The 23,965-nt window shown below is 37.2% G+C and overlaps 1 protein-coding gene across 3 annotated transcripts in view; it reads left to right on the forward strand.

Moving 5' to 3' along the window:
* The window catches only part of ARSK (arylsulfatase family member K), a 47,168-nt gene extending 24,385 nt beyond the window's left edge, over window positions 1–22,783 (forward strand). For 2 of the 3 annotated variants that reach the window (XM_036279370.1, XM_036279369.1), the window contains 5 exons: window positions 5,349–5,631; window positions 8,605–8,776; window positions 12,275–12,499; window positions 20,760–20,984; window positions 22,389–22,704. In XM_036279370.1, coding sequence (XP_036135263.1) covers window positions 5,349–5,631; window positions 8,605–8,776; window positions 12,275–12,499; window positions 20,760–20,984; window positions 22,389–22,678 — 1,195 coding nt within the window. In that variant the 3' untranslated portion in view covers window positions 22,679–22,704. Of the gene's footprint in view, window positions 1–5,348; window positions 5,632–8,604; window positions 8,777–12,274; window positions 12,500–20,759; window positions 20,985–22,388 lie in introns of all 3 variants that reach the window. The other variant, XM_036279371.1, reaches the window with a different exon arrangement.
* The last annotated feature ends 1,182 nt before the right edge of the window (window positions 22,784–23,965 follow it).

Below are 23,965 nucleotides of genomic sequence, written 5' to 3' on the forward strand. Positions count from 1 at the left end.
ACAGCAATGGCACATATGCAAATTTATACAATAATTAGTTGGCAATGTGTTACGTAGTTTTACTTTCCATTTTTATTAAGAGGAGATTTCTCAGTGGTTAGAATGTCAGCTCAAGGACTGAAGAGTCATGGGTTCGATTCTCAGTCAAGGGCACATACCTGGGCTGCAGGTTCGATCCCCAGCCTCGGTTGGGGTCCTGTAGGAGACAACCAATCGATGCGTCTCTCTCACATTGATGTTTCTCTCTCTCTCTCTCTCCACCTCTCTTCCACTCTATCTAAAAATCAATAGAAAAATACCCTCAGGTGAGGTTAAGCCAAAAACAAAAAAAAAGGAGATTTTGGTGTTAAAACAAAGCTAATCAAACTGCTCTCTGTTGGATAGTGTGTTAAGCCATCATCTTGTTTTCTGGAATTGAACCAAGGTTGAGTAATTCTCCTATTTATGGGCTACTATGGAAACTATTTTGATTATTCAGTCTAAAAATTTAGGGGTTTTGTCCATAAAAGAATTCTTGCACTGTTATGTAGAGCAGTGCATCTCAAACTTTAATATGCATAAAAATCACCTGGGCATCTTGTTAAATACCCTTTCTGATTCAGTGTGTCTGGGATGGGGCCTGAGACTACATTTGTAACAAGCTCCCAGGTGATGCCGATGCTGCTGGTCTATGGACCACTCTTGGGAGTACCAGGGATACAAAGAACTTGATCTCAGTTTAGTACTTTCTCAGGAGGAAATAAGACAAGGTGTAACCAACTGTGAACACCTTTATCAGAAACATGGTTATTTTGTGCATCCCTTTGAGAAGAGAAGCCCCTCTTACTTTTTGTCCAGTTGAGGAAGATTTTGGACCTTAGACAAAATGACACTGAAGCCTCTCTAAGTTTATAGAGAACAATCTCCTTGTAGATAGTTATACTCCACATCTGAGTTCCCACCTGAGGCTAAATTAGTGGTCTCCTTCACTGTACACTCATGAGAGAAACAGAATGGAAAAGGCAAACAACATATTATTATTGTGACAATAGTTTTGACCTCATGGATCCTCTGAAAGCCTCTTGGGGTCCTTGCAGGGATCCCTGGGTCACACTTTAAGAAATGCTGGCAGCCCTGGCCAGTTTCACTCAATGGTTAGAGCATTGGCCTGTGGACAGAAGGGTCATGGGTTCGATTCCCAGTCAAGGGCACGTACCTGGGTTGCAGGTTAGATCCTGGCCATGGTCGGGTTGTTCGGGAGGCAGTCAATTGATATCTCTCTCATATTGATGTCTCTGTCTCTCTCTCTCTCTCTCTCTCTCTCTCTCTCTCTCTCTCTCTCCTCTCTCCCTTCCACTGTATCTAAAAATCAATGGAAAAAATATGCTCAGGTGAGGATTAACAACAATAAAAAGAAATGCTGGCATACAGAAAACTACACATTGTATGTTCACATGTATTGTAAATTTACAATGAGAGGAGCCAGTGAATTATTATCTAAACCATAGCAGTTTTGGTTCCTCCCCATTAGTACAAGCCCTTTTTAATTGTCCTGATTGAAACTGTACTCTTGATATTCCAGACAAAGCACATAGAAATAGAAAGGAAAGAAATTTGTTTAAAATACCCACATTGGGCAAGTAACTAGAAAGTTTATATTTGAAAGAGGTTATAGCAATGAATGGTGGGCAAGGTGCAGAGAAAGAGAGCACTTAGAACAAGACAAGACATGGATCTCAGCACACGGTCAAAAGACAGTTTTCTGCTGCAACAGCTTGGCCCAGTTAAAAAAGGGATTGGGCCCTGGCTGGTTTGGCTCAGCGGTTAGAGCGTTGGCCTGCGGTCCAGAGAGACCCGGCTTCAGTTCCCGCTAAGGGCATGTACCTCAGTTGCAGTTTGTCCCCATCCCTGGTTGGTCATGAGGGTGGCAGCCACTCGATGTGTCCCTTTCACGTCGATGTTTCTCTCTCTCTCTTTCTCTTCCTCTCTCTCGCTCCCACTCTATCTGAACAAAAAATGGAAAATGTCCTCAGTTGAGGATAAAAAAAAAGGGATTGGAGAAATTGGTTTAGTAAACAGAATTATACTTTTAAGAGTTATCTTTCTGTTACATAATTCTAATAGATTATAAACTTACATATTGACATTCCCTTTCCCCATTTTCCTCATCTGTGTTATTACTGACCAAGAGGAACCTTGGACTAGAAGAACAGACTCTGTGAGCTGAATCACAGCTCCTGAGCAGCTCCCTGCTTATACTGTGTTTACTGTTCTGGTGCCTAACAAGAGCCAGGAGGCTTGGAATGGCCTGGGAGTAGTGAGAAAGGAACAGCCAACATTGACTGTAGTTTTTAATGTTACTGAATACCTAAAACATGCTAAGTGATTTTAAGTTATAGAGAGGTAAAATTTCACTTTATACTTAAGCTCAATGACTGAGCATGGATCAACTAACCCAAGGGTTACTCCCTTAACCAGCTAGCTCAGTCAAGATTCCGGGGGGAGCCAGAAACGAGGAAAACTTGAAAATTATGAGAGAGGAACTTTTACCTTCAACCATAATCTTGTCCCAGCTGCCCTAATAATGCTGAAATCATTTGCCGTAACCCTACTTGAGTACCAGCAGTTACAGGAATCATGCCAAAGGTACACTTAACCATGAACTGACAAAAGAGGATGCCACTAATACAGGAGAGTAAATCTGTTATTTAGTAAGAGGGCAAAAATAAAGCTAAACTTGAGATTAGCCTTAGTGATAACACTAGGTCAAAATTAACTTGATTTGAGCCTTTTAACCCTTAAGGTCTCAGGAACACAGAGAGTTTAAAAAAGAAAATAGGGAGGAGGAATAATCTCACCAGAAAGGTTAAATTGGAATCACACGTATTCATTGCTGTGGCAAAAGATACAGCAATCTGGGTTTGGTACAGCCATCTTTCAAGGCTTAATAACCAGTTAAGATTCTGAACCCAATTCCGACGTGTATGTGGGTGGAGGGCAAGTTTCCACACACCAACAAGCACTCTCCGAAAATCTCTGGTTGTTCTACAACTCAATTCTGACACTGTCTACCTGTTGACAGCATCAGATTCCACAGGGTAAAGACTGTCTCTTCCTCTCCACTCAGATGCCAGTCACAAGTCCAGCTGTCACCTGTGCTACTGACCAACTGGCTATAAATCAGAACTTCCCATTACCCTCTTCTTAGTTTCTATTAATTTGTTGGAACAGCTCACAGAACTCAGAAAAACATTTTACTTACTAGATTACTGGTTTATTATAAAAGAATATAACTCAGAAACAGATGAATGGAAGAGACGCATAGGCCAAGGTATGGGGAAGGGGCAAGGAGCGTCTATGCCTCTCTGAGTCGGACTCACTCTCCCAGCTCTTCCATGTGTTCACCAACCAGGAAGCTCACCAAACCCTCTCTTTTAAGGGGTTTTACGGAAGCTTCATTGCACAGGCAAGATTGATTAAATCATTGATCTTTGGTGATTGAACTCAATCTCCATGCCCTCTCCCCTCCCTGGAAGTGATGGTGGTGGGAGGGCTAAAAGTTTCAGCTCTGGAATAACCTGGTTGCTTCTCTGGGCAATCAGCCCCATCAAGTAACTTCATTCAAGTAACAAAAGATACCTTTGTTGCTCTCATCATTTAGGAAATTCCAAGGGTTTTAGGAGCTGGAAAAAGGACGAAGACCAAATGTACTGTATTTCTTATAAATCACAGCATCACACCTGAAAGCTAGTTAGTTAGGTTGTATCACAAGCTTGCTTGAATTTTCTTGCTTCCAGTAATAATTTCTCAGCCATATTTTCTCATGTAACACTCCTTGGTTGAAAAGAAAGCATTTTGGTTCCTAAACATGTGTATGAATCTCAGTTTCCTATTCTTAACATCCTTAAGCTCTAGCACAAGTACTGCTAGTGTAATAAACCCCTAACATCCCTCTCTTCTGCAGTAACTCTAATAATGGTCACAGATAGTGAGCTTTCAGCAATGATTTAAGCAAAAGACTGAGAAACTAATGCTATACTGTTTTCATAGGATACATTTTATTATAAAAGTTACTATTTTAGGGCTTTCATGTGCTAGATAGAATTAATTAGAATCTGTTAGATATAATTCCACCAAAATTCTACTTTTCATTATAATTATCAAAATATATTGAATACCTACTACAAAAATTATGTTTTCTTTATGGCTGCTTAAATTCCTTTACTTGTCTTCAAAGAGCAGATAAGCATTCTATTTTGGCTCACCTGTGGGTTGTTAATCATTTTAGGTGGTTTGAAATTTCCCTATGTGGAGTATAATGTTTTAATATAAAATATTCTTTGTTTCTATATCGGTATCTGAATTTTTAAAAACTTCACAGGTGCTTACCTCAACTGAAACTTATAAAAAACAAGCTTCTTAGAAATGTTCAAGATAGCTTCCTAAACAATTATGCCAACTATATATACATGGATTGAGGAAAAATAGCAGTAAGTACTGCTACTTATGAAGTAGTTAGATAAAATAAAGATTTAGAAATATGGAATTGATTGAATCATTTAACTTTTAAATCACCTGATAAAATATATCTAGTTATAATGGATAAGAAATTTATATCACTATTAGCTTAGTTTAGATCATAGTTAAAATTGTTCTTATAATAAGAAAGATATAGCTGGAAACAGTTTAAAACAAAACTTCAGAAACACATAAGGTACACATGGGAGGTAGGATTTAAAAAATATAAAGATTTAGTGATGGGAGAAAATGATACTAGCTTTGGTTAGAAATATCATCTCTGTTTTTCTAACAGAAAAAAAGACAAACTGCTAGAAAATCAGAAGTACTAGGAATCCAAAACATCTTTTATTTTACTAAATATCCTGTTATAAGGAAAAGTAACCTTTCTAAATAATCTTAGTTTTAAAGCACACACAAGTGAATATTTTATCCTTGTTATTTTTTCCCTAATTTTTAAATTTGCAATGCTCAATAACTTAAACATTTACATGACTGAGTCTAAAAATTGTTTTCCATGCCCTATCTCAGAGAAAATTTTTCAGAAAATATCAAGTGTAACATTTGCTCTAAGCTCTTTGCAGATGTTCTTATCTGGTTAAGAAAGATTTCTTTTGCTCGTACTTTGCAATAGTTTTCCCACGAATGGGTATTGCAGCTCCTTTATTTTGTTAGTAAAGTGAAATACGTTATCCATTTCAAATGTTAAACCAAATTTTCCTTTCTAAAATATACCCTTTGTCAAGTCTAACAAATAAAAATCATTTTCCATATTGCTTCCTTATGGTTTATGTTTAGTTTTTAAAACTAGTGAAATACCTTAGAGTATACATGTCTTTTTGCCTCCCCAGCAATCGTGTGGAAGCATGGACAAGAGATGTTGCGTTTTTACTCAGACAAGAAGGCAGACCTATGGTTCATCTTATCCCTGACAAGACTAAAGTAAGAGTCATGGAAAAGGACTGGGAGAATACAGACACAGCAGTAAACTGGTTGAGAAAAGAAGCAATTAATTACACTCAACCTTTTGTTCTGTATTTGGGATTAAATTTACCCCACCCTTATCCTTCACCATCTTCAGGAGAAAATTTTGGATCTTCAACATTTCAAACATCTCCTTATTGGCTTAAAAAAGTAAGTGCATGTATGTTCTCAAAACCAGAAGTTAACATTATATCTGTATATTACTGGTATTTATTCACTGTTTCTTTTATTATCACTTTTAAAGAAAAATTTAAATATTGTATATTCTCATTAAATCAAATTGACCAGTTGACAAAAACTAAAGGGGCAATTTTACAGGAATAAAATAAGTGTTAACACTTAGAAACCTGCTTCTGAATTGAATACATTTGCATATAATACATCTATTAAAAGAGACAATGAAAGACATTCTCTAAGGAGTACAGGCAGTGGCCACTGCACAGTTCAGGACCGTGAAAATAACCATACAAGCTGAAACTATCCAAAGAGATCCTAATACCCAACAGGGAGAATGACCATTTTTCTGGGACTCTTAAAACATTTGCTAAAACATTTAAAATCTCTTTTTTGAGGTTATAAATATATAGGGAAATGAAAAACAGTGAAACTATTTAATGCACTGTAACCAAAAACAATAGAAGCATTGAGAATTCAAGTGTTTTGCTTTTTTGTAAAAAAAAAAAAAATGTATCAAAAGTATTTTGAAAAGTGCTTAGACACTTCTTCAAACAGTACAGACAAATGGCCTTGAGATATATGAAAAAATGTTCAACATCACTAATCATCAGAGAGACTCAAATTAAAATGACTATGAGGTATCACCTCACACCTGCCAGAATGGCTGCCATCAGCAAATCATCAAACAACAAATGCTGGCGAGGGTGTGGAGAAAAGGGGATTCTAGTACACTGCTGGTGGGAATGCAGACTATGCCACTATGGAAATCAATATGGTGTTTCGTCAAAAACTTAAGAATTGAACTGCCATTTGACCCAGTGATCCCATTTAGGAATATATCCTAAGAAGCCTGAAACACCAATCAGAAAGAATATATGTACCCCTATGTTCATAGCAGCACTATTTACAATTGCTAAGATCTGGAAACAGCCCAAGTGTCCATCCATAGATGAGTGGATAAAAAAGCAGTGGTACATATACACAGTGGAACACTATGCAGCTGTTAAGAAAGAAAGATCTCGTATCCTTTTTGAGATGGCATGGAGGGACCTGGAGAGTATTATGCTAAGCGAAATAAGCCAATCACAGAAAGACAAATACTACATGATCTCACTTATGTGTGGAATGTAATGAACAGAAAAATCTGATGAACAAAATAGACCCAGAGACATAGAAAGGAGTACAGTTCAGACTGACAAACTTCAGAGGAGTGGGGCAAGGTAGAGGGATGAGATAAACCAACATGTGTAACCAATGGACATAGACGACAATGCTTGGGCGTGGGGGGGGGGCGGGTCAGGATAAGGAGGAGGGTGTTGGGGGGTGGGGAGAAACATCTATAACAAAAATAAATAAATACAAAAAAAAAGTGCTTGCCTTCTCTGTATAATTTAGGAACAAGCATCTTCTCTATTTCTTTGCATATCTAAATTTAGATTACCTTCCCACATTTTGCCCTTTGCACTTTCAATGTACTGATATATTTCTGAGTTTTTTCTTGTGAAGATTTTTGCCACTGTCTCTTCCACTAGGATATGTTTGTTCTTTCTTCACAATGACCTTACTCACTTACATAAACGAGTGTGTCTTCACCAAGTTCCTCTGCCTGCATATCTAGCAGTGTCATTGTTACCATGCCAGCTATTTAGAAGAAATAGTTATAGAAGATAACTCCAATTAATGTCTGATTCAAATTTCACTTCCAGTGTTACCACTTTTTATTTCTTTATTGTACATTCATCTTTGTTAACCAATTCCCTCTTTGGATTATCCATTTTTATAAAATATCACATGGATTTATCACTAGGAAACGGAGGCAGCACAACTACACCGTGTGCTGTCTGTGGGTATAATGAATAAAAGGTGTGCAGTGACCAGTTGTGACAGTGAAAGAAATGGCCTGATTAGTCACTGATACCCATCTTTCATTCATATAGTGATTTGTAGACTAAAGAGCTAGCAGCATGTGACTGTGAAAGTTTGTACTTTATGTACTAACTCGCCGTTAATATACCTTGGTAACTGAAATCTGAACCCCATGGTTGGAAGACTGGCGTTATCTAACTAAACAGTGGTAACTGCAGTCTATGCATGGCTGAACCATGCAATGGGAGGACTGCCTGTGTTTTGAAATGTGTCGTCTTGTTTATGGCCATACCACCCGGAACACACCTGATTTCATCTGAAATGTGTTGTCTTAAATCAAATTTAAGTTACTTGAAACACTCTTATCAGAAACACTATTTAATGCACCCTATTTTAAAGGAAATATTGTCAAAATTCCAAATACATTATGTTTTCTTAAAATAGTTCTAACTGGTTCCATCTTAAAAAATTCATCTGGAGTTAGTACTAGCCTAATGAAATGAGTCAAATAACTTCTAAGTAAATAGTAAGTAGATAATTGAATTTTTAAAAGTTACTTGAATATATGATTTAAATCTTAAGTCTTAACTGTTTTCACCAAAACTGTATGCATTTATATATATGAAAAAGTTGTATTTGTTTTTAACAGACATTTGGCTGTCTCACTAGATATTGCCATTTTTACTTTGATCCGTTAGAGAAAAGGAGTCTACATTCTTAGGGTGTTGATCTGAAATCTGAATTGATCACACAACTATATTAAAATGCTTGGACCCTTTTTCTGTACTAGAATACTTTCTAATATAGCATATAGCTCATGTTATTTTCATTGAACTATATAATTTTTAAAATAATTTTCACAACTGTCTCACTATATATATAGTTATTAATATCGACCTTCTGTTAGTACTGGGATTAACTATTATTTCTAATTTATGTATTTGATTTACTATTTTCAGTACATAATTCATAACCATTCTTTTCTACTATCATAAATAATTAAAGTATATATGTTTAGTTCACCATACATACTCGTTGGATGAGAAGAACATTACTACTTTGTGTTTTTTCCCTTTTCAGGTGTCTTATGATGCCATCAGAATCCCAAAGTGGTCGCCTCTATCAGAAATGCACCCTATAGATTATTACTCTTCTTATACAAAAAACTGCACTGGGAAATTTACAGAAAAAGAAATTAAGAATATTAGAGCATTTTATTATGCTATGTGTGCTGAGACGGATGCCATGCTTGGTAGGTGGTATAATAATTAGTAATTACATGAAGAAATCATACAATATTTTTCTAGCAAACTATGATTATGCTGGTTGGTGACTTGAACATACAGCCTGAGATAAATAATTTCTTTTTTTTTTTTTATCCTCACCCGAGGACATTTTTTTTTTTTTTCATTTTTTGTTCAGATAGAGTGGGAGGGAGAGAGAGAGAGAAACATCGACGTGAAAGGGACACATGGAGCGGTTGCCACCCGCATGACCCAACCAGGGCCGGGGACAAACTGCAACCGAGGTACATGCCCTTAGTGGGAACCAAACCCGGGTCTCTCTGGACTGCAGGCTGACGCTCTAACCGCTGAGCCAAACCAGCCAGGGCCTGAGATAATTTCTTAATATCAGTTGCTTAGATACTTCACACGTATAAAAATTGGATAATTTGCATTATTAATAGTAAAATAAAAGCCTTTTCTATTTTATTTATTCATAAATTAATAAATGCTTAAATGTATTCAGACATAAAGAAAAGGTCACAGAAGACTATATCATCTGCTTAAAACAAAACCTTTTACCAGCTTCAATCAGTAATCAGTACAGGCATACCTCTTTATTGTGCTTCCCAGATGTGTTTTTTTACAAATTAAAGGGAAGACCCTCCATCAGCAAAAAGATTACAACTTTATTGTGATACTCACTTTATTGTGGTAGTCTGGAACCAAACCAGAAGCATCTCTGAAGTATGCCTATATTCAGCCAAACTCAGATACACATGTGACAGGTCATTGTAAGGCAGCTTAGGTTCTAAGAAATGAGACCGTGTAGTTGTAGAATCTTGTGACTTCTCCCAGACTTGTAATAACTGCAAAACAAATCAATTCTCCCCATGCCCTTCAGAGCAAGGCTTAAGTAAAGGTGAAGTCAGTTTCTCCATGTGTATTCTGGCCCAGAATCGTATTGAATTTCCTTCTCTAATTCAGCTCAAAACCAAACCTATCTCCATAAGATGATTGGCAAGAAAGTATTTTGCCTACTCACTTGTAGATTTATGGAAGTTTCCACTTCTGGTGGAAAAACCCTGGTTTAAAAATACATAGATTTTTATAACAAGTTCTTTTCCCAAAACCATATAATTTATTTTGCTGCACATTGGAGTAGAGCATAATCACATTAGTGAAGTATGGGTAGCACCTTTTCTGTATAAAGTAAAACTCAGGAGTGAACGAGTGAATGGCTGTTTCTTAAGAAAGCATTCATTGGGCAAAAATAGAAGAGTATAAAACAGAAAGCAAAATAGCCATATGGACAAATTATTTATAATGTAATAAGTATAATATGTATTGAAAGAATCTTAATGACTTTCCAGTTACTTGATCTAAAATGCACATACAATTTTAAGTAAGTCTCCTTCATCCTTAAATGCACGCAGTGTTGAATTGTATTTATATATTTTCTGATGTTAGTGATCTTCATCCATTTACACCCTGAAAATCTCTTTTGAATGTTCGCAGCTATCCATTCTTCCATGTCTACTAAAGCGAAATAGTATATAAAGTTCTGCGGGCAGTGTGGGAATACTACTCTTGAAGTCTCTTCAGGAAAAGAAATGCAGCAGCTCACTTCAAGTTAGAAAGGTTATGAAATATATTGCATCTTTGCTGTGAAATCTACAGCTGGTTTGGTCACCAAATAGTATTTATTACTGTTCACAATGCTTGTTCAACAAGCACTGAGTGTCTTAATGCTACTAGTAGTATTAAATTGCATATTATCAAGAAATCATGTATGAATATTATCATGTATGAATCAAACAACCTCTAGGCACATACTCCAACTGAGGACCTTATATTCACTGTTCCCTCCTCCTGAGATGCTCTTCCCTTTGCTTTTGACACAGCTGGCTATTGTCAGCCTTAGTTGTCAGCTCACATATCACCTCCTCAGGAGCATCTTCCCAACCACTCTAAGTTAGTATACCAACCCCAGCATCCGACTTACTTTATACCTTGTTTGCTTATGTCATAATCTTTCATTATTTTGTCTATTTACTTGTTTACTGTCCATTTCCCTTTAAGAATATGAGCTTCATGAAGGCAGGGACATTCAGTCTTATTCAACATTGCATTTTAGGGGCCTAGCTTTGCCTCCATAGTGCCTGCCACATACTAAGAACTCAGTAAACACCAACAATTATAATACATTGTTGTAACTACAGTAATACACAAGATGTAGGATCCTGGAGGACAGAGTGATTCACTCTGCCTAGAGGGGTGGGGAATGCTTCACCAGGGAGGAAATGCTTGAGCTGGGTCACAAAGGAGGAGTGGCAATTTGCCAAGTAGATGGTGGGAGAAAAGGCATTCAACATAGAAGGCAGAATATGTACAGAGGCAAGACAGTCTAACTCTTACTAGTCCGGAGAATTCTGAGTTGGTAGGAATGTAAGAGTTAAAGGTGTAGGGGGAGGCTGAGGGTGCGGAGCTTGGAGAGTGGGTAGAGGCTTTGTGTATCACACTAAAGAATTAAACAATAGGAAGCTGTGGAAAAGGTTTAAACCGGGTGTGACGTGATCAGATGTTTTAGAATGATATCGATCAGAGTGGTACAGGAATATTGTGAAAGGGAAGAGGAGAGCAGGCAAGAAAACCAGTTAGGAAGGACTTACAGTTGTCCAGTTGAAAGAGCCTGATGTTCTGAACTCCATCAGTAACTCCACAGAGCACTGGGTCTCTGTTCTGACTGGACCTCTGAATCATCTGTGCTTTCTGTTTTGGTTTTTTCATTTTTTAAATAATACATAGGGCCCTGTATCCCAGACTGAGGAACTGCCAGAATAGGGATGACTTCTCTCTGGACTATGCCTTACTGTGATTCTCCTAATTATAATGAGGAGGAACTTTCAGGACACTAAGAAACAGAGACTGGTGAGAGGAATTTTCCTGTCCATAGATTTTGTCTGAGAATAAGCTACGTAACACTCATATACTGTCTGTACTGCTTCCAGCCCTTCCGCAAAGATGAGATTTCCATAACCCTCCACCACCTTCACGGGCATGACCTGGTGATTGGGGATGTGGGAAAAGGGTAGCCAGCAAGAGGGGTTCTAACCCTTCTTATCACTTCCCATGGGGCAGAAATTGTGGGTCAGTGTGATATCAATCCTTTTATTATCTGAGATGTGTACAGTACTGATGTCCAGACTTGTCTTTTTTCATTCAAGTCATTAAAGGGAAAAAATTTCCCCCTATTCTCCAAAAGAAACATAGAAGGTTTGCTAGCATGATCTTTAAATATAGAAACTATCCTATAGATTTTATATTTTCTCCATCCTCTCTCTTGTCTATCAACTGAGGAGTAGGCACATGAAACTTTGCATTACCTACTTAAGAGTAGTAGATAATATTCAGATGTTAAGTAACATCCTGACAAACTCTTATTGGATTGAATTGTGATAAGCTTATGATGATAGAATAAAGCATTAATTAAAAGGTAATTAAGATTTTTCTTGATTATATTGTAGGTGAAATTATTTTGGCTCTTCTCCAGTTAGATCTTCTTGAGAAAACTATTATCATATACACTTCAGACCATGGAGAGCTGGCCATGGAACATCGTCAGTTTTATAAAATGAGTATGTATGAAGCTAGTGCCCATGTTCCACTCTTGATAATGGGACCGGGAATTAAGGCCAACCTACAAGTATCAAACGTGGTTTCTCTTGTGGATATTTACCCTACTATGCTTGGTAAGTAATGTAAGTCTGTAAATCTTTATTGGTAATAATGCTGGAGAATGAATAAACAAAGTAGTCAGAGGCCTTGCTGACTTGTTTATAACTTTGAGCAAATCCATTAACGGTGAGTCAATCCATAACTGAAATATGAGGATAATATTCCTCAGGTTCCTTTGGCCTTCACTCACTGTAGTGAATTTTCCTTCAAAAGATCCCCCAATCAGGATATGACCATAGAGTAAGCCATGTAAGATATTCAGGTTCATAACTTCATAGATATGATTTGTATATCATTTGATTCTCCACCTCCCTAAAATATAAGCATTTCCTTTCTTGATTATTTCATCCACTTTGAAACTACTAACTGTGTACAGTGTTAGCAAAGTCCCCTAATCTGATGCTATGAACATTTCTCCTGAGAATCTTTAGATTGTTCCATATTATCTGCTTAACTGGTTTCTTCAAGTCTATAAGCATAACCATAGGTCTGGAACAGCTCCACTGGGTAGTGTAGTTAGCAGTGTTTACTAAACTACTGCCTTCATCAAATCCAGAGAGAATGATGTAGAACTGTTAGTCTCTATGTAATTTAGCAGAGTACTTTAAATCCAATATAATTTAAATACTATAAAGAGCCATCAGTTACAAAAAGTACTCAATTTGTAAATAGATGATGGTGAAAGAAAAAGATAACACAACATAAGATATAAGTTTAATATATATATAAGATATATAATACAACATAAGACATATGTTTAATATATATATTAAAATGTGAAAGAAACATGTTCCTGAAACGAGTTCTTTCTATCACCTTCCTTCTGCTACAAAATCTTTCCCTTCATTTACTGAAAACTATTCCAGGGTCTTAAATTTCTGTACAGTTCATTTATATCAGTGTCCTTCCTTTTCTCTTTTATTTCACATCACTTCTTGTATATTGGAACATACTTTTTTTTTTTTTTCAAATCTTTATTGTTGGATGTAAAATGTATTACAGATGTTCCACATTTTTCCCCATTGATCCCCTCCTCCCCACTCCCTCCCCCCTCCCACCTTTTCCCACACTATTGTCTGTGTCCATTGGTTATGCATTTAAGTTCTTCGGTTTATTTCTTCCCACCCCCCCAACCCCTTTCCCTTTGAGGTTTGTCAGTCTAGCAGTGAATTTGTGCTTCTTAATCCCTTCACCTTTTTCACCCAATCCCCCAACCCCCTTCCCAACTGGCAACCAACAAAATGTTCTCTGTATCTATGAGAATGTTTCTGTTCTTCCTGTTCATTTTGTTTGTAGATTCCATTGTTGATAGATATGTATTCATTGCCATTTTGTTTGTTCATACATTTTATCTTTTTCTTCAAAAAGACCCTTCATCATTTCATATAATAACGGTTTGGTAGTGATGAACTCCTTTAACTTTTTCTTGTCTGGGAAAGTTTTTATATGTCCATCGATTCTAAATGACAGCTTTGCAGGATAGAGTAACCTTGGTTGTAGGTTCTTGCTTTTCGTCACTGTGAATATTTCTTGCCACTCCCTTCTGGCCTGCAAAGTTTCTTTTGGGAAATCAGCTGACAGCCTAATGGGAACTCCCTTGTAGGTAACTAGCTGCCTTTCTCTTGCTGCTTTTAAGATTCTCTCTTTGTCTTGAACCTTTTGCATTTTGATGATGATGTGTCTTGGTGTGGGCCTGTTGGGGTTCATCTTGTTTGGGACTCTCTGTGCTTCCTGGACTTGTATGTCTGTTTCCTTCACCAAGTTAGGAAAGTTTTCTGCCATTATTGTTTCAAACAGGTTTTCGATTTCTTGTTCTCTCTCTTCTCCTTCTGGCACCCCCAAGATGCGAATGTTGGCACGTTTGAAGTTGTCCCAGAGGCTCCTTACACTATCCTCATTTTTTTGGATTCTTTTTTCTTTTTGCTGTTCTGATTGGGGGTTTTTGCTTCCTTATATTCCAAATCAATGGTTTGCTCCTTGGATTTACATACTGTACTATTGAAGCTGTGTAAATTATTCTTTATTTCAGTTAATGCCTCCTTCAATTCTAACTGTGTATCCATGATTTCTAACTGGTCCTTTTTTATGCTCTTGAGGCCCTCCCTAAGTTCACTGAGGTTCTCACTAAGTTCATTGAGCATCCTTATAAGCAGTATTTTGAACTCAGTATCTGTTAGGTTGCTTATCTCCCTTTCGCTTAGTTCTTTTATTGGGGTTTTGTTCTGTTCTTTCATTTGGGACCTGTTTCTTTGTCTCCTCATTTTGGCTGCCTCCCTGTGTTTGTTTCTGTGTATTACTTAATGAGAGGTATGGGGCTCGCTGAGACCCGATGCTGCTCATTTGAAAGAATTTAGGAAAAACCAGAAGCAGGATCCAAGACCGGCCAATCCTATGGTTAAGCAAGTGGCAGCAGCTTGGGTGGGCTTGAAAGTTGTGTGGGGCAGGGCGGGGCCTCAGGGAGTCACGAGGGCGGGGCTACCAGTGTGAGCCAGGTTGCTGGAGTCCCAGATATGGCTTCTGTCTACCGCCCCCCGGGAAGGGCTCACCAAAGGAACAAAGGCCTCTTACAGCACGTTTGTCCCCGAGGAAGCCCCCTCTCCAGCCCTCGCTCCAGTGCCAAACAGCTCAGTTCTTCCCTGTATGTCTCTGGCGCCCCTGGAGCTGCCTCCCCTCCGAGCTTAGAGGGAGAGAGTCCGATAAGTCCGTGCGCGGGCCCTTTAGGGAGCTGCCTGGGGCTCCAGCCGCCTCAGCTTCCCTGAGCCTCAGTTTCCGCTGGTTTTTCCAGCCAGAAGTTATGGGGACTTCTCTTCCTGGCACTGGAACCCTGAGCGGGGCACCTGGTGTGGGACGGGGACCCCTCAGTCCTCAGGAAGGACCTTCCCAGCCGCGGGAGCCTCCTGATTTTTATCCGCCACACGTGGGTGTGGGACCAGCCCGTCTCGCCACCCCTCCTACCAGTCTGGATGTGGCTGCTTTTTTTTTTAATTCCGTAGTTGTAGGACTTCCATTCAGCTTGATTTCAGGCGGTTTTGAATGATGGTTGTTCTGTAGTTTAGTTGTAACTTTGATGTGGTTGTGGGAGGACACGATACTGCGTTTACCTACCCGCCATCTTGACCGGAAGTCCTCAGAACATACTTCTTTGTATGAGATTTTTAATCTCAATTTCTTTGTCACCATTTGCTGGTTCTCCTTCATCCCGAGGCACTTTTAACACTTAGCCATATCTTTGCCACTTTCTGGTTCCATCTGTTTTTAGCCAATTCCTATTACTTCTCCTTTCTGTTTTCATAAGAAATGTGTATGCAACTGTGCATATTTGTAAGTATCTGTCTTTACAGCTTCCTCCTCTAGTTTTTCCTGTTGCAAAACTCCCCACCCAACCCCATTTCCAACAAAAAGCCTCCTCGGGATCATCATATTTGATTAGCTTTTTAGCCTTGTTCTGTTTTCTTGAACTACAGTGATTACGACTGGGGTGGTTATTTCTCTGTTTTTCCTCATTATGGTATTTTGTTCATCTTTTTAACTGTAGCAGCTAAATAATCCAGTATTTTAGGGGGCTATCTACAGTATATTCTAGTCTGTTCATAGTCATCCTATCACCATATAGGTTAGTTGATTAATATGCATTGTTTACAGCATTTAAAAATATATTGTTTATTTTTCCAATAATGCAAATTTTTTACTTTATAATCTTGAGATAAAACAGTATGCACACTGTTTCTCAAAACACATACACCCATATCCAATTCTAAAGTTCCAATATTAGAAAATAACCTATAAACAGAAAGATTTATCTCCATGGATTTAAAACATTTTTTTAAAAATCCTCATCCAAGGATATGTTCTTATTGATTTTAGAGAGAGAGGAAGGGAAAGAGACAGAGAGAGAAACATCAATCGGTTGCCTCCCATACATGCCCTGACCAGGGATCAAACCCACAACCTAGGTGTGTGCCCTGACCTGGAATCAAACTCATAACCTTCTGGTGTTTGGGATGACTCTCCAACCAACTGAACCACTCAGCCAGGGCTCCATGGATATTTAGTATACTATTATCTTATCTATATTATATTATATTATATTATATTATATTATATTATATTATATTATATTATATTAAAAAATTAGAAACAATATGAATATCTAGTAGTAATACATTGGGTAAAAAATTAGTCAACTTTATTTTAAAAGGTGAAAATGGCCCCCATGTAGTATTGAAAAGAAAATGTAGGCTTTAAAACAATATCAACAGAGATTTTTTTTGTTTTATTTGTTTGCTTATTGAGATAGGATACTTAACTTTTAATAGTAAAAGGGTGCTAGTAACAGTTATAACTAAAAATAAAAATAAATCCAGATTTTTTGAATTGTGAATTGTGAAAATGTAATTATGTAAAAATACAGTTATGTTTAAATGTGTACTTAATTCTAGTGACTTAAATTGCAAAACCCTCATTGTTACGGGATCTTAGTAGAGGGTCGGGAAGGGCATTCTACATAGACTATTTTTGTTTTGTTTTATTTATTTTTCAACTATAGTTGACATATAATATTAGTTTCAGGTGTACAACACAGTGGTTAGACATTCATTTAGCTTCCAAAGTGATCACCCAGTAAGTCTAGTACCCACCTGACATCATACATAATTATTACAATATTTTTTACTATATTCCCTATGCTGTACTTTATTTACATTCCCATGGCTGTTTTATAACTGCCAATTTGTACTTCTTAATCCCTTGTCCCTTTCACCCAGCCCCCAAACCCCCTTCCATCTGGCAGTCATCAATTTGTTCTCTATATCTATTAATCTGTTTCTGTTTTGTTCATTTTGTTTTTTAGATTCCACATAAAAGTGGAATCATACAGTATTTGTCTTTCTGTCTTACATATTTCACTTAGCATAATACCCTCTAGATCCATCCATGTTGTTGCAAATGGCAAAAGGGAATCCTCGTCCCCTGTTGGTGGGATTGCAAATTAGTACAGACTATTTTGTTTTTATTGGCTGTAAACTACTGTAAAGTTGAATAACTACAGTAAAGCAAGACAGTGGTGGGCTGCCTAAATTCAAATCCCTCCTTTGGTATTTACCAACTGTTTGGCCCTGGGCAAGTTACTTAATATCTCTGGTCTTCAAGTTTCTTATCAATAAAATGGAAATAATAGGGCCTGTTCCATGATTTAGAACAATGACTAGGACACGGTAAACAATTAAATATTATATTTATTATGATTAATTTTTTTTAATTTTTCTTGGGTATGTCCTTAACATGTACATAGTTTGCACCATTGCGATACCAGTCTAATTCCTTATCTCTTCATATGATCAGGAAGAAACATAATCTTTTCTCACTTTAGGAAATTATCACATATATCCAGGTCTGCATTTTTACCCATTACTGTTTTAAATTTAAGTCACTTTATTAAGAATCCTGTAGTTAGTTTTAATCTTTGCTTATACTTCCAAGAAAGATAAAATTTACTTAAAATTGAATTAGAGTGACAGATTTGCCAGAAAAAACAATGAAAAATGGTTTTAAAGAAAGGTCAGTGAGCTTTTTGAAAAGCAGTTTAAGCTAAAGTGCTTTTAAGGAAATTATTGATAAATACATGAGAAGTGAATATGTAGTTTCCTGAGGCACAGAAAAGTTAATAAATATGTAAGATATTTATTAAATACTATGGATTTGACATGGGTTTTATTCAACATCAATTTACAAAGGTATAGTATTCTACTAACAATAATAGACTGGAAATGGGTCACATCATCTCTTGCCTGGACTCCTGCAATATAGCTTCCTAACCCCTACTACCTTCTACCTGTGCCCACTTTTACTCAATTCACCATACAGTAGTTAGTGTAAGACCATATCACAATTCTGTTCAAAATCCTGTACTGGTTTCCCATTTCCCTTAGAATAAAACCCAAAGTCTCTCATTGGGCACGGGAGTCCAACATGATCTCTTCCCCTCCCCAATTCATCCTTTACAATGTTACCCCTCACTTACTCTGCTCTAACCCCACAGGACATCTTGGTGTTTGGAGAATGAACCAGTAGATTCCTGCCTCAGGGTTTTTACACTTGCTATTCCCTGGGCTATCACCTTTCCTCCAGCCATATATAGGGCTCACTCTAGCCTTTCCTCCAGTCTCTATTAAAATGTTACTTCATCAGAGAGGCCTTCCTTGACCACACTATATAAAACAGCACGTCGACACATACCTGTCATCATTCTCTATCTCCCTTATCCTACTTCATTTTTCTTCATTACACTTATTACCCGCTGACATATTGGTATGTCTCCCCCATCAGAATGTCAGCTCTAAGCGACCTTACCTGCTTTGTCCATTGTTTCCTTCCTAGTCCTGGGACAGAACCTCGTTTGTTGAACAAATGAAAAAAAATTATGCTTAATGTACTGTTATCCCAGCTTACTACTCACTTCTCATACAAGCACAGGAAAATCATGTCATTTTTCTTAGGAAAATTAGGCTAAGAATGGATATGAAATAAGGTATGTCTAAGTATTAGTTATTAAGATAGCTACTTCCCAGCTATCTTCAAAGTCCTCTTCTCTCCCTTCCTGTGCCTTGCTAGTGGTGCCACCTGATGGCTGGCACACTTACCCGCCTCATGACCAGACCCAGCCTATTCCCTCACTGCTTTGTTTCCTTCCAGTAGACCTTGCAGGAAACAGCCTACTGTCTGGTAGTGTGATTCCTCTCATCTTGGGTAGTCCCTTCTCTCACCCATGTTCCCTGCAATGTCTTTCCTCTTCCTTATCCCTGTTTTTATGATTATTTTTTTTTTCCTTGGGTATGTCCTTAACAAGTACATAGTTTGCACCATTGCGATACCAGTCTAATCCCTTATCTCTTCATATGATCAGGAAGAAATATAATCTTTAAACTGGTTTTTAACCAGTTATCTCTGAAACAGGCTTGCCTGCCTGTCTTTCTCTCTTTCTCTTTCTCTCTCTCTCTCTCTCTCTCTCTCTCTCTCTCTCTCTCTCTCTCTCTCCCTGTATTTTTATTTCTTTCTTTCTACTTCCCCCTCTCCTCTCCTCCCCTTCTGCCTCTTTCTCTCTCTCAAAAAATGCCCTGATTATGATTGGTTGGCAGAAGATTTGTATTTGCAATATGCCCCTTCCAAGAAAATGGAAGACACAGAATTTTTAATTGCTATATGTAAAACAGGTACCTTCAGAACACTTGATGAGGTCTTTGTCTATATTCTTATTATTCTTTAATTAACCAGGTTTTCCTCAAATACATTCAAGTTAAATTAATTTCCATATTCAATTTTGTTTAATTTCTACCAATGCAGATATATTACTTTCTGTTTTTCATTAGAAGTATTTTAATTATACTTAAAAACATAGAACACTGAAACCAGAAAAGGGTGGAGAGGGCAACTACAGACTCTTTTGGGAACTACCCTGAGTACCCAGCCATTAATTATGGTAATTTTTCTATAGGAAAAAAGTTTGAATTTTTTTAAAAAATCTTAAAAGCAATATTTTACATTACATTATAAATACCTCTTTTTTTACAACTTCTTTTTAAGTTAGACATTTCTCATGCTATTGTTTATAGATATTTGATGAAAAACACAAATTATTTTTCCCTAAATCAGCATAATCAAGGATTTCCCAACATATGTTCTGCAAAATACTAACATCTCAAGGTACTACTTGGGGATAAAAAAGGTCTGTCATAAAATAACTTTGGGACACATCACACTCTATACCACCTCCAAAGGTTTAGGGTACATAGCAGTCAATTTACATCTACAATAACTTTACTTATGTAATTGTAACCATTGTTTGTAAATATGTGTGACTAATAAACCCCTTTTTCATATAGGTCTTATTAATATCTCATGGAACAAATATGAGAAACAATTGTGATTATTTAATAGTTAGAAATAAAGTATTGATGATATTAATATTTTTTGAGGGTTTCCTGTGTGCCAGGCACTGGTCTCAGAATTTTACATAAATTATCATATTGAAACCTAAAATAAGCCTGTGAAATGCAGGTATTACTATTATTCCCCTATTACAGATGAGAAAACTGAGGTTCAAAGTAGTTAATAACATGCCCAAGCATGGCTACTGGAGTAAGTACTTTGATCCAGGCAATCTACTCACAAAATCCATGTACAGTCTCTAGTCTCTGTGACCTTTAATGATGTCATTTATGAATCTCTAACTAATGAAAACATGAGTTATTTAAAAATATTACATTATTTGTATTATAGATATTGCTGGAATTCCTCTGCCTCAGAACCTGAGTGGATACTCTTTGTTGCCATTATCATCAGAAATGTTCAAGAATGAACATAAATTCAGAAACCTACATCCACCCTGGATTCTGAGTGAATTCCACGGATGCGATGTGAATGCTTCCACCTACATGCTTCGAACTAACCAGTGGAAGTATATAGCCTACTCTGACGGTGCTTCAGTACCTCCTCAACTCTTTGGTAAATTTGTTGATATATTTCTTTTTTTCTTTTATGTATTTTTTTTTTAATCCTCACCCGAGGATATTTTTCCATTGATTTTCAGATAGAGTGGGAGTGAGGGAAGGAGGAAGAGAGAGAGAAACATCAATGTGAGAGAGACTTTGACTGGTTGCCTCCTGCACGACCCCACCCAGGGCGGGGGATGAACCACAACTGAGGTACATGCCCTTGATCTGAATCGAACCTGCGACTCTTTGGACTGCGTGCTAATGCTCTAACCATTGAGCAAAACTGGCCAGGGCTATTGACATATTTCTTAAGTGAATATGGTGTGTAATGAGCTGACCTACATAGTGTTGCCTCAGAGATCCAGTAATCATTATTAAATAAAAATCTGCTGCTCCTCAGGCTGGGACAGTCTACAAAAGGTTGCCCATGTAAGGAGCACCTTCTTTGCAAATCACCATCTGAATGCCAGAGCAAGTACCCTAAAGCTTTTTGATCTGGGACTCAACATTGAAACCACTTTTTCTCTGATCAAGCCTGTCTTCTAATACTCACGGTTATCTTTCCCGATCAGTAGTCAACACCCTCTTATTGTACCTTATTGTACCTTGGTTCTGGAGGATTGACACCTATATCTTATGGAGCCTGGCATCTTACTTACATTATTTAATGTCCCCCTCAACCCAACAAGATGATACTAGTATCCTCATTTTATAGAGATGATCAGGGGTCAAAAAGATTCAGATACCTGTGCAAGATCTCACAGCTAAGAAGTGGCAGAAAGGGTTTCAGCCCTCTTCTGACTCCAAAACCCATGCTCCTTTCACCCAGCAATAATACCTCCTCGTTTCACTATTCTATGAATTCATTTCAAAAGAGCATTATTAGAATTAAGGTTTTACTTATCCCTTCCCCCTTTTTGCACATAAAATATGTGCTAATGTAATTATTAATATTCATTTCTCCAACTTTGTTTCCTTCCCAGTTACAAATGTCAAAATTATTAACTCAAAAGAACTCGTTAGTTTGGGGTTATTGATATGGGACAATAAAAACATACTTTTTTTTCTCTGCCTGTCAAAGTAAGCAAGGCATCAAAATCAGAAAGCACTGGGGCTAAGCCAGCTTACTGGTGACAAGGGCTTGACTGTTTCTGCCATCCAAGGATGGATAAGAAAAAAATGGGATAGCAGGATGATGGTAGGAAGGAAGATAATTTGAACATACATTTAGAAAGGTGTTTAACTTTTGGTGTACTGTTTTACCATTTATATTGGCCTTCATCTTACTATACTAAGAGGAATCAAAAATAAAAATAAATTCTAATACATTATCTGTCACTGAGTAATGATACTTTAATAAATGTTCTTGTCACAGGTAATTATTTTGACAGGTATTTAATTTTTTTCCTTTCAGATATTTCCTCAGATCCAGATGAACTAACAGATATTGCTGCAAAATTTCCAGAAATTACTTATTCTTTGGATCAGAAGCTTCGTTCCATTATAAACTACCCTAAAGTTTCTGCTTCTGTCCACCAATACAATAAAGAGCAGTTTATCAAGTGGAAACAAAGCACAGGGCAAAACTATTCAAACGTTATAGCAAATCTTAGGTGGCATCAAGACTGGCTGAAAGAACCGAGGAGGTATGAAAGTGCAATTGATCAATGGCTTCAAACCCACACTAGTCCCCCCAAAATCTGAACAAAATAAGAAAATAATGTTCTGGAGCTATGTAGAAATATGTTAAAAGATCATAATTAATTAATTATGTGTTTTAAATGTTAGTTTTAATAATTACTGATTTTTACTTTTAAAGAATGTAAACTATTTTTTAAAAAATCATTATAGAGCCCTGGCCGGTTTGGCTCAGCGGTTAGAGCGTCGGCCTGCGGTCCTGAGAGACCCGGGTTCGGTTCCCGCTAAGGGCATGTACCTCGGTTGCAGTTTGTCCCCGGCCCTGGTTGGTTGTGCGGGTGGCAGCCACTCGATGTGTTCCTTTCACATCGATGTTTCTCTCTCTCTGTGTTCCTCTCTCTCCCTCCCACTCTACCTGAACAAAAAAATGGAAAAATGTCCTCGGGCGAGGATAAAAAAATAAATAAATAAATAAATGAAAATCATTATAGAATTATATATTTTAAAAAATGATTACTATTAACATTTTTCTTAGCAACTTCTAACAACTTAGTGGAAATATTAAAAGTATGGAAGCAAATAGAATATAAAGTTATATTCCTCTGAATAATAGGGAATGTAGAATAACTTTAACTATTACTGATTATTACTTATGAGCCACAAAAAGTAATTTGTGAGTATTTGATGGTGTCTGATAAATTATTTGTTTCTGATGAGACATGGACTAAAATTTGTGTTTATTTGATGGGAGTATTTGGAATAACTGATGGTACATAGACCCTGGCTATGGCTGCCTTTATTACTGTTTTTTTTTAAATAGGTAATATATGTACAAAGTACAAACTTTGAAAAGTACAAAGGAGTTAACAGTGAGCATGAAGTCTCCCTTCTTTCCCAGCCCCCTAACCACCCAGTTCCCTTTCCTGGAGGCCACTACTGTAATTACCTTCCTATGTATCCCTGTAGAGAAAGACCATAGATCTACAAATGTTATATCAACACACACACACACACACACACACACACACACACACACACAAATGGTAGCGTACTATACAAAATGTTCTGCATCTTACTCTCTTTTCTTTCCCCACTTAACAATAGATACCTAGAAGTGAAATTGCTGGGGCAAGACCTATGCCTAGCAAAATTACACTAAATACTACCAAATTACCCCTAAAGAAAGTATACCAACTTAAATTCTCACCCAGCAACTCATGCTCTCGTGTCCTTTGCCAAACTGATATATTAAAAATATATTATTACTTTTATTTTTATGAGTAGGATATATTATATTTTCATATCTTTAATAGCCATTGGAATTTCCTTTACTGTGACCTTTTCTATTTTTCT

The sequence above is a fragment of the Molossus molossus genome, unplaced genomic scaffold (assembly GCF_014108415.1).
Source record: "Molossus molossus isolate mMolMol1 unplaced genomic scaffold, mMolMol1.p scaffold_m16_p_3, whole genome shotgun sequence".
In the NCBI taxonomy this organism is placed as follows: Eukaryota; Metazoa; Chordata; class Mammalia; order Chiroptera; family Molossidae; genus Molossus; species Molossus molossus.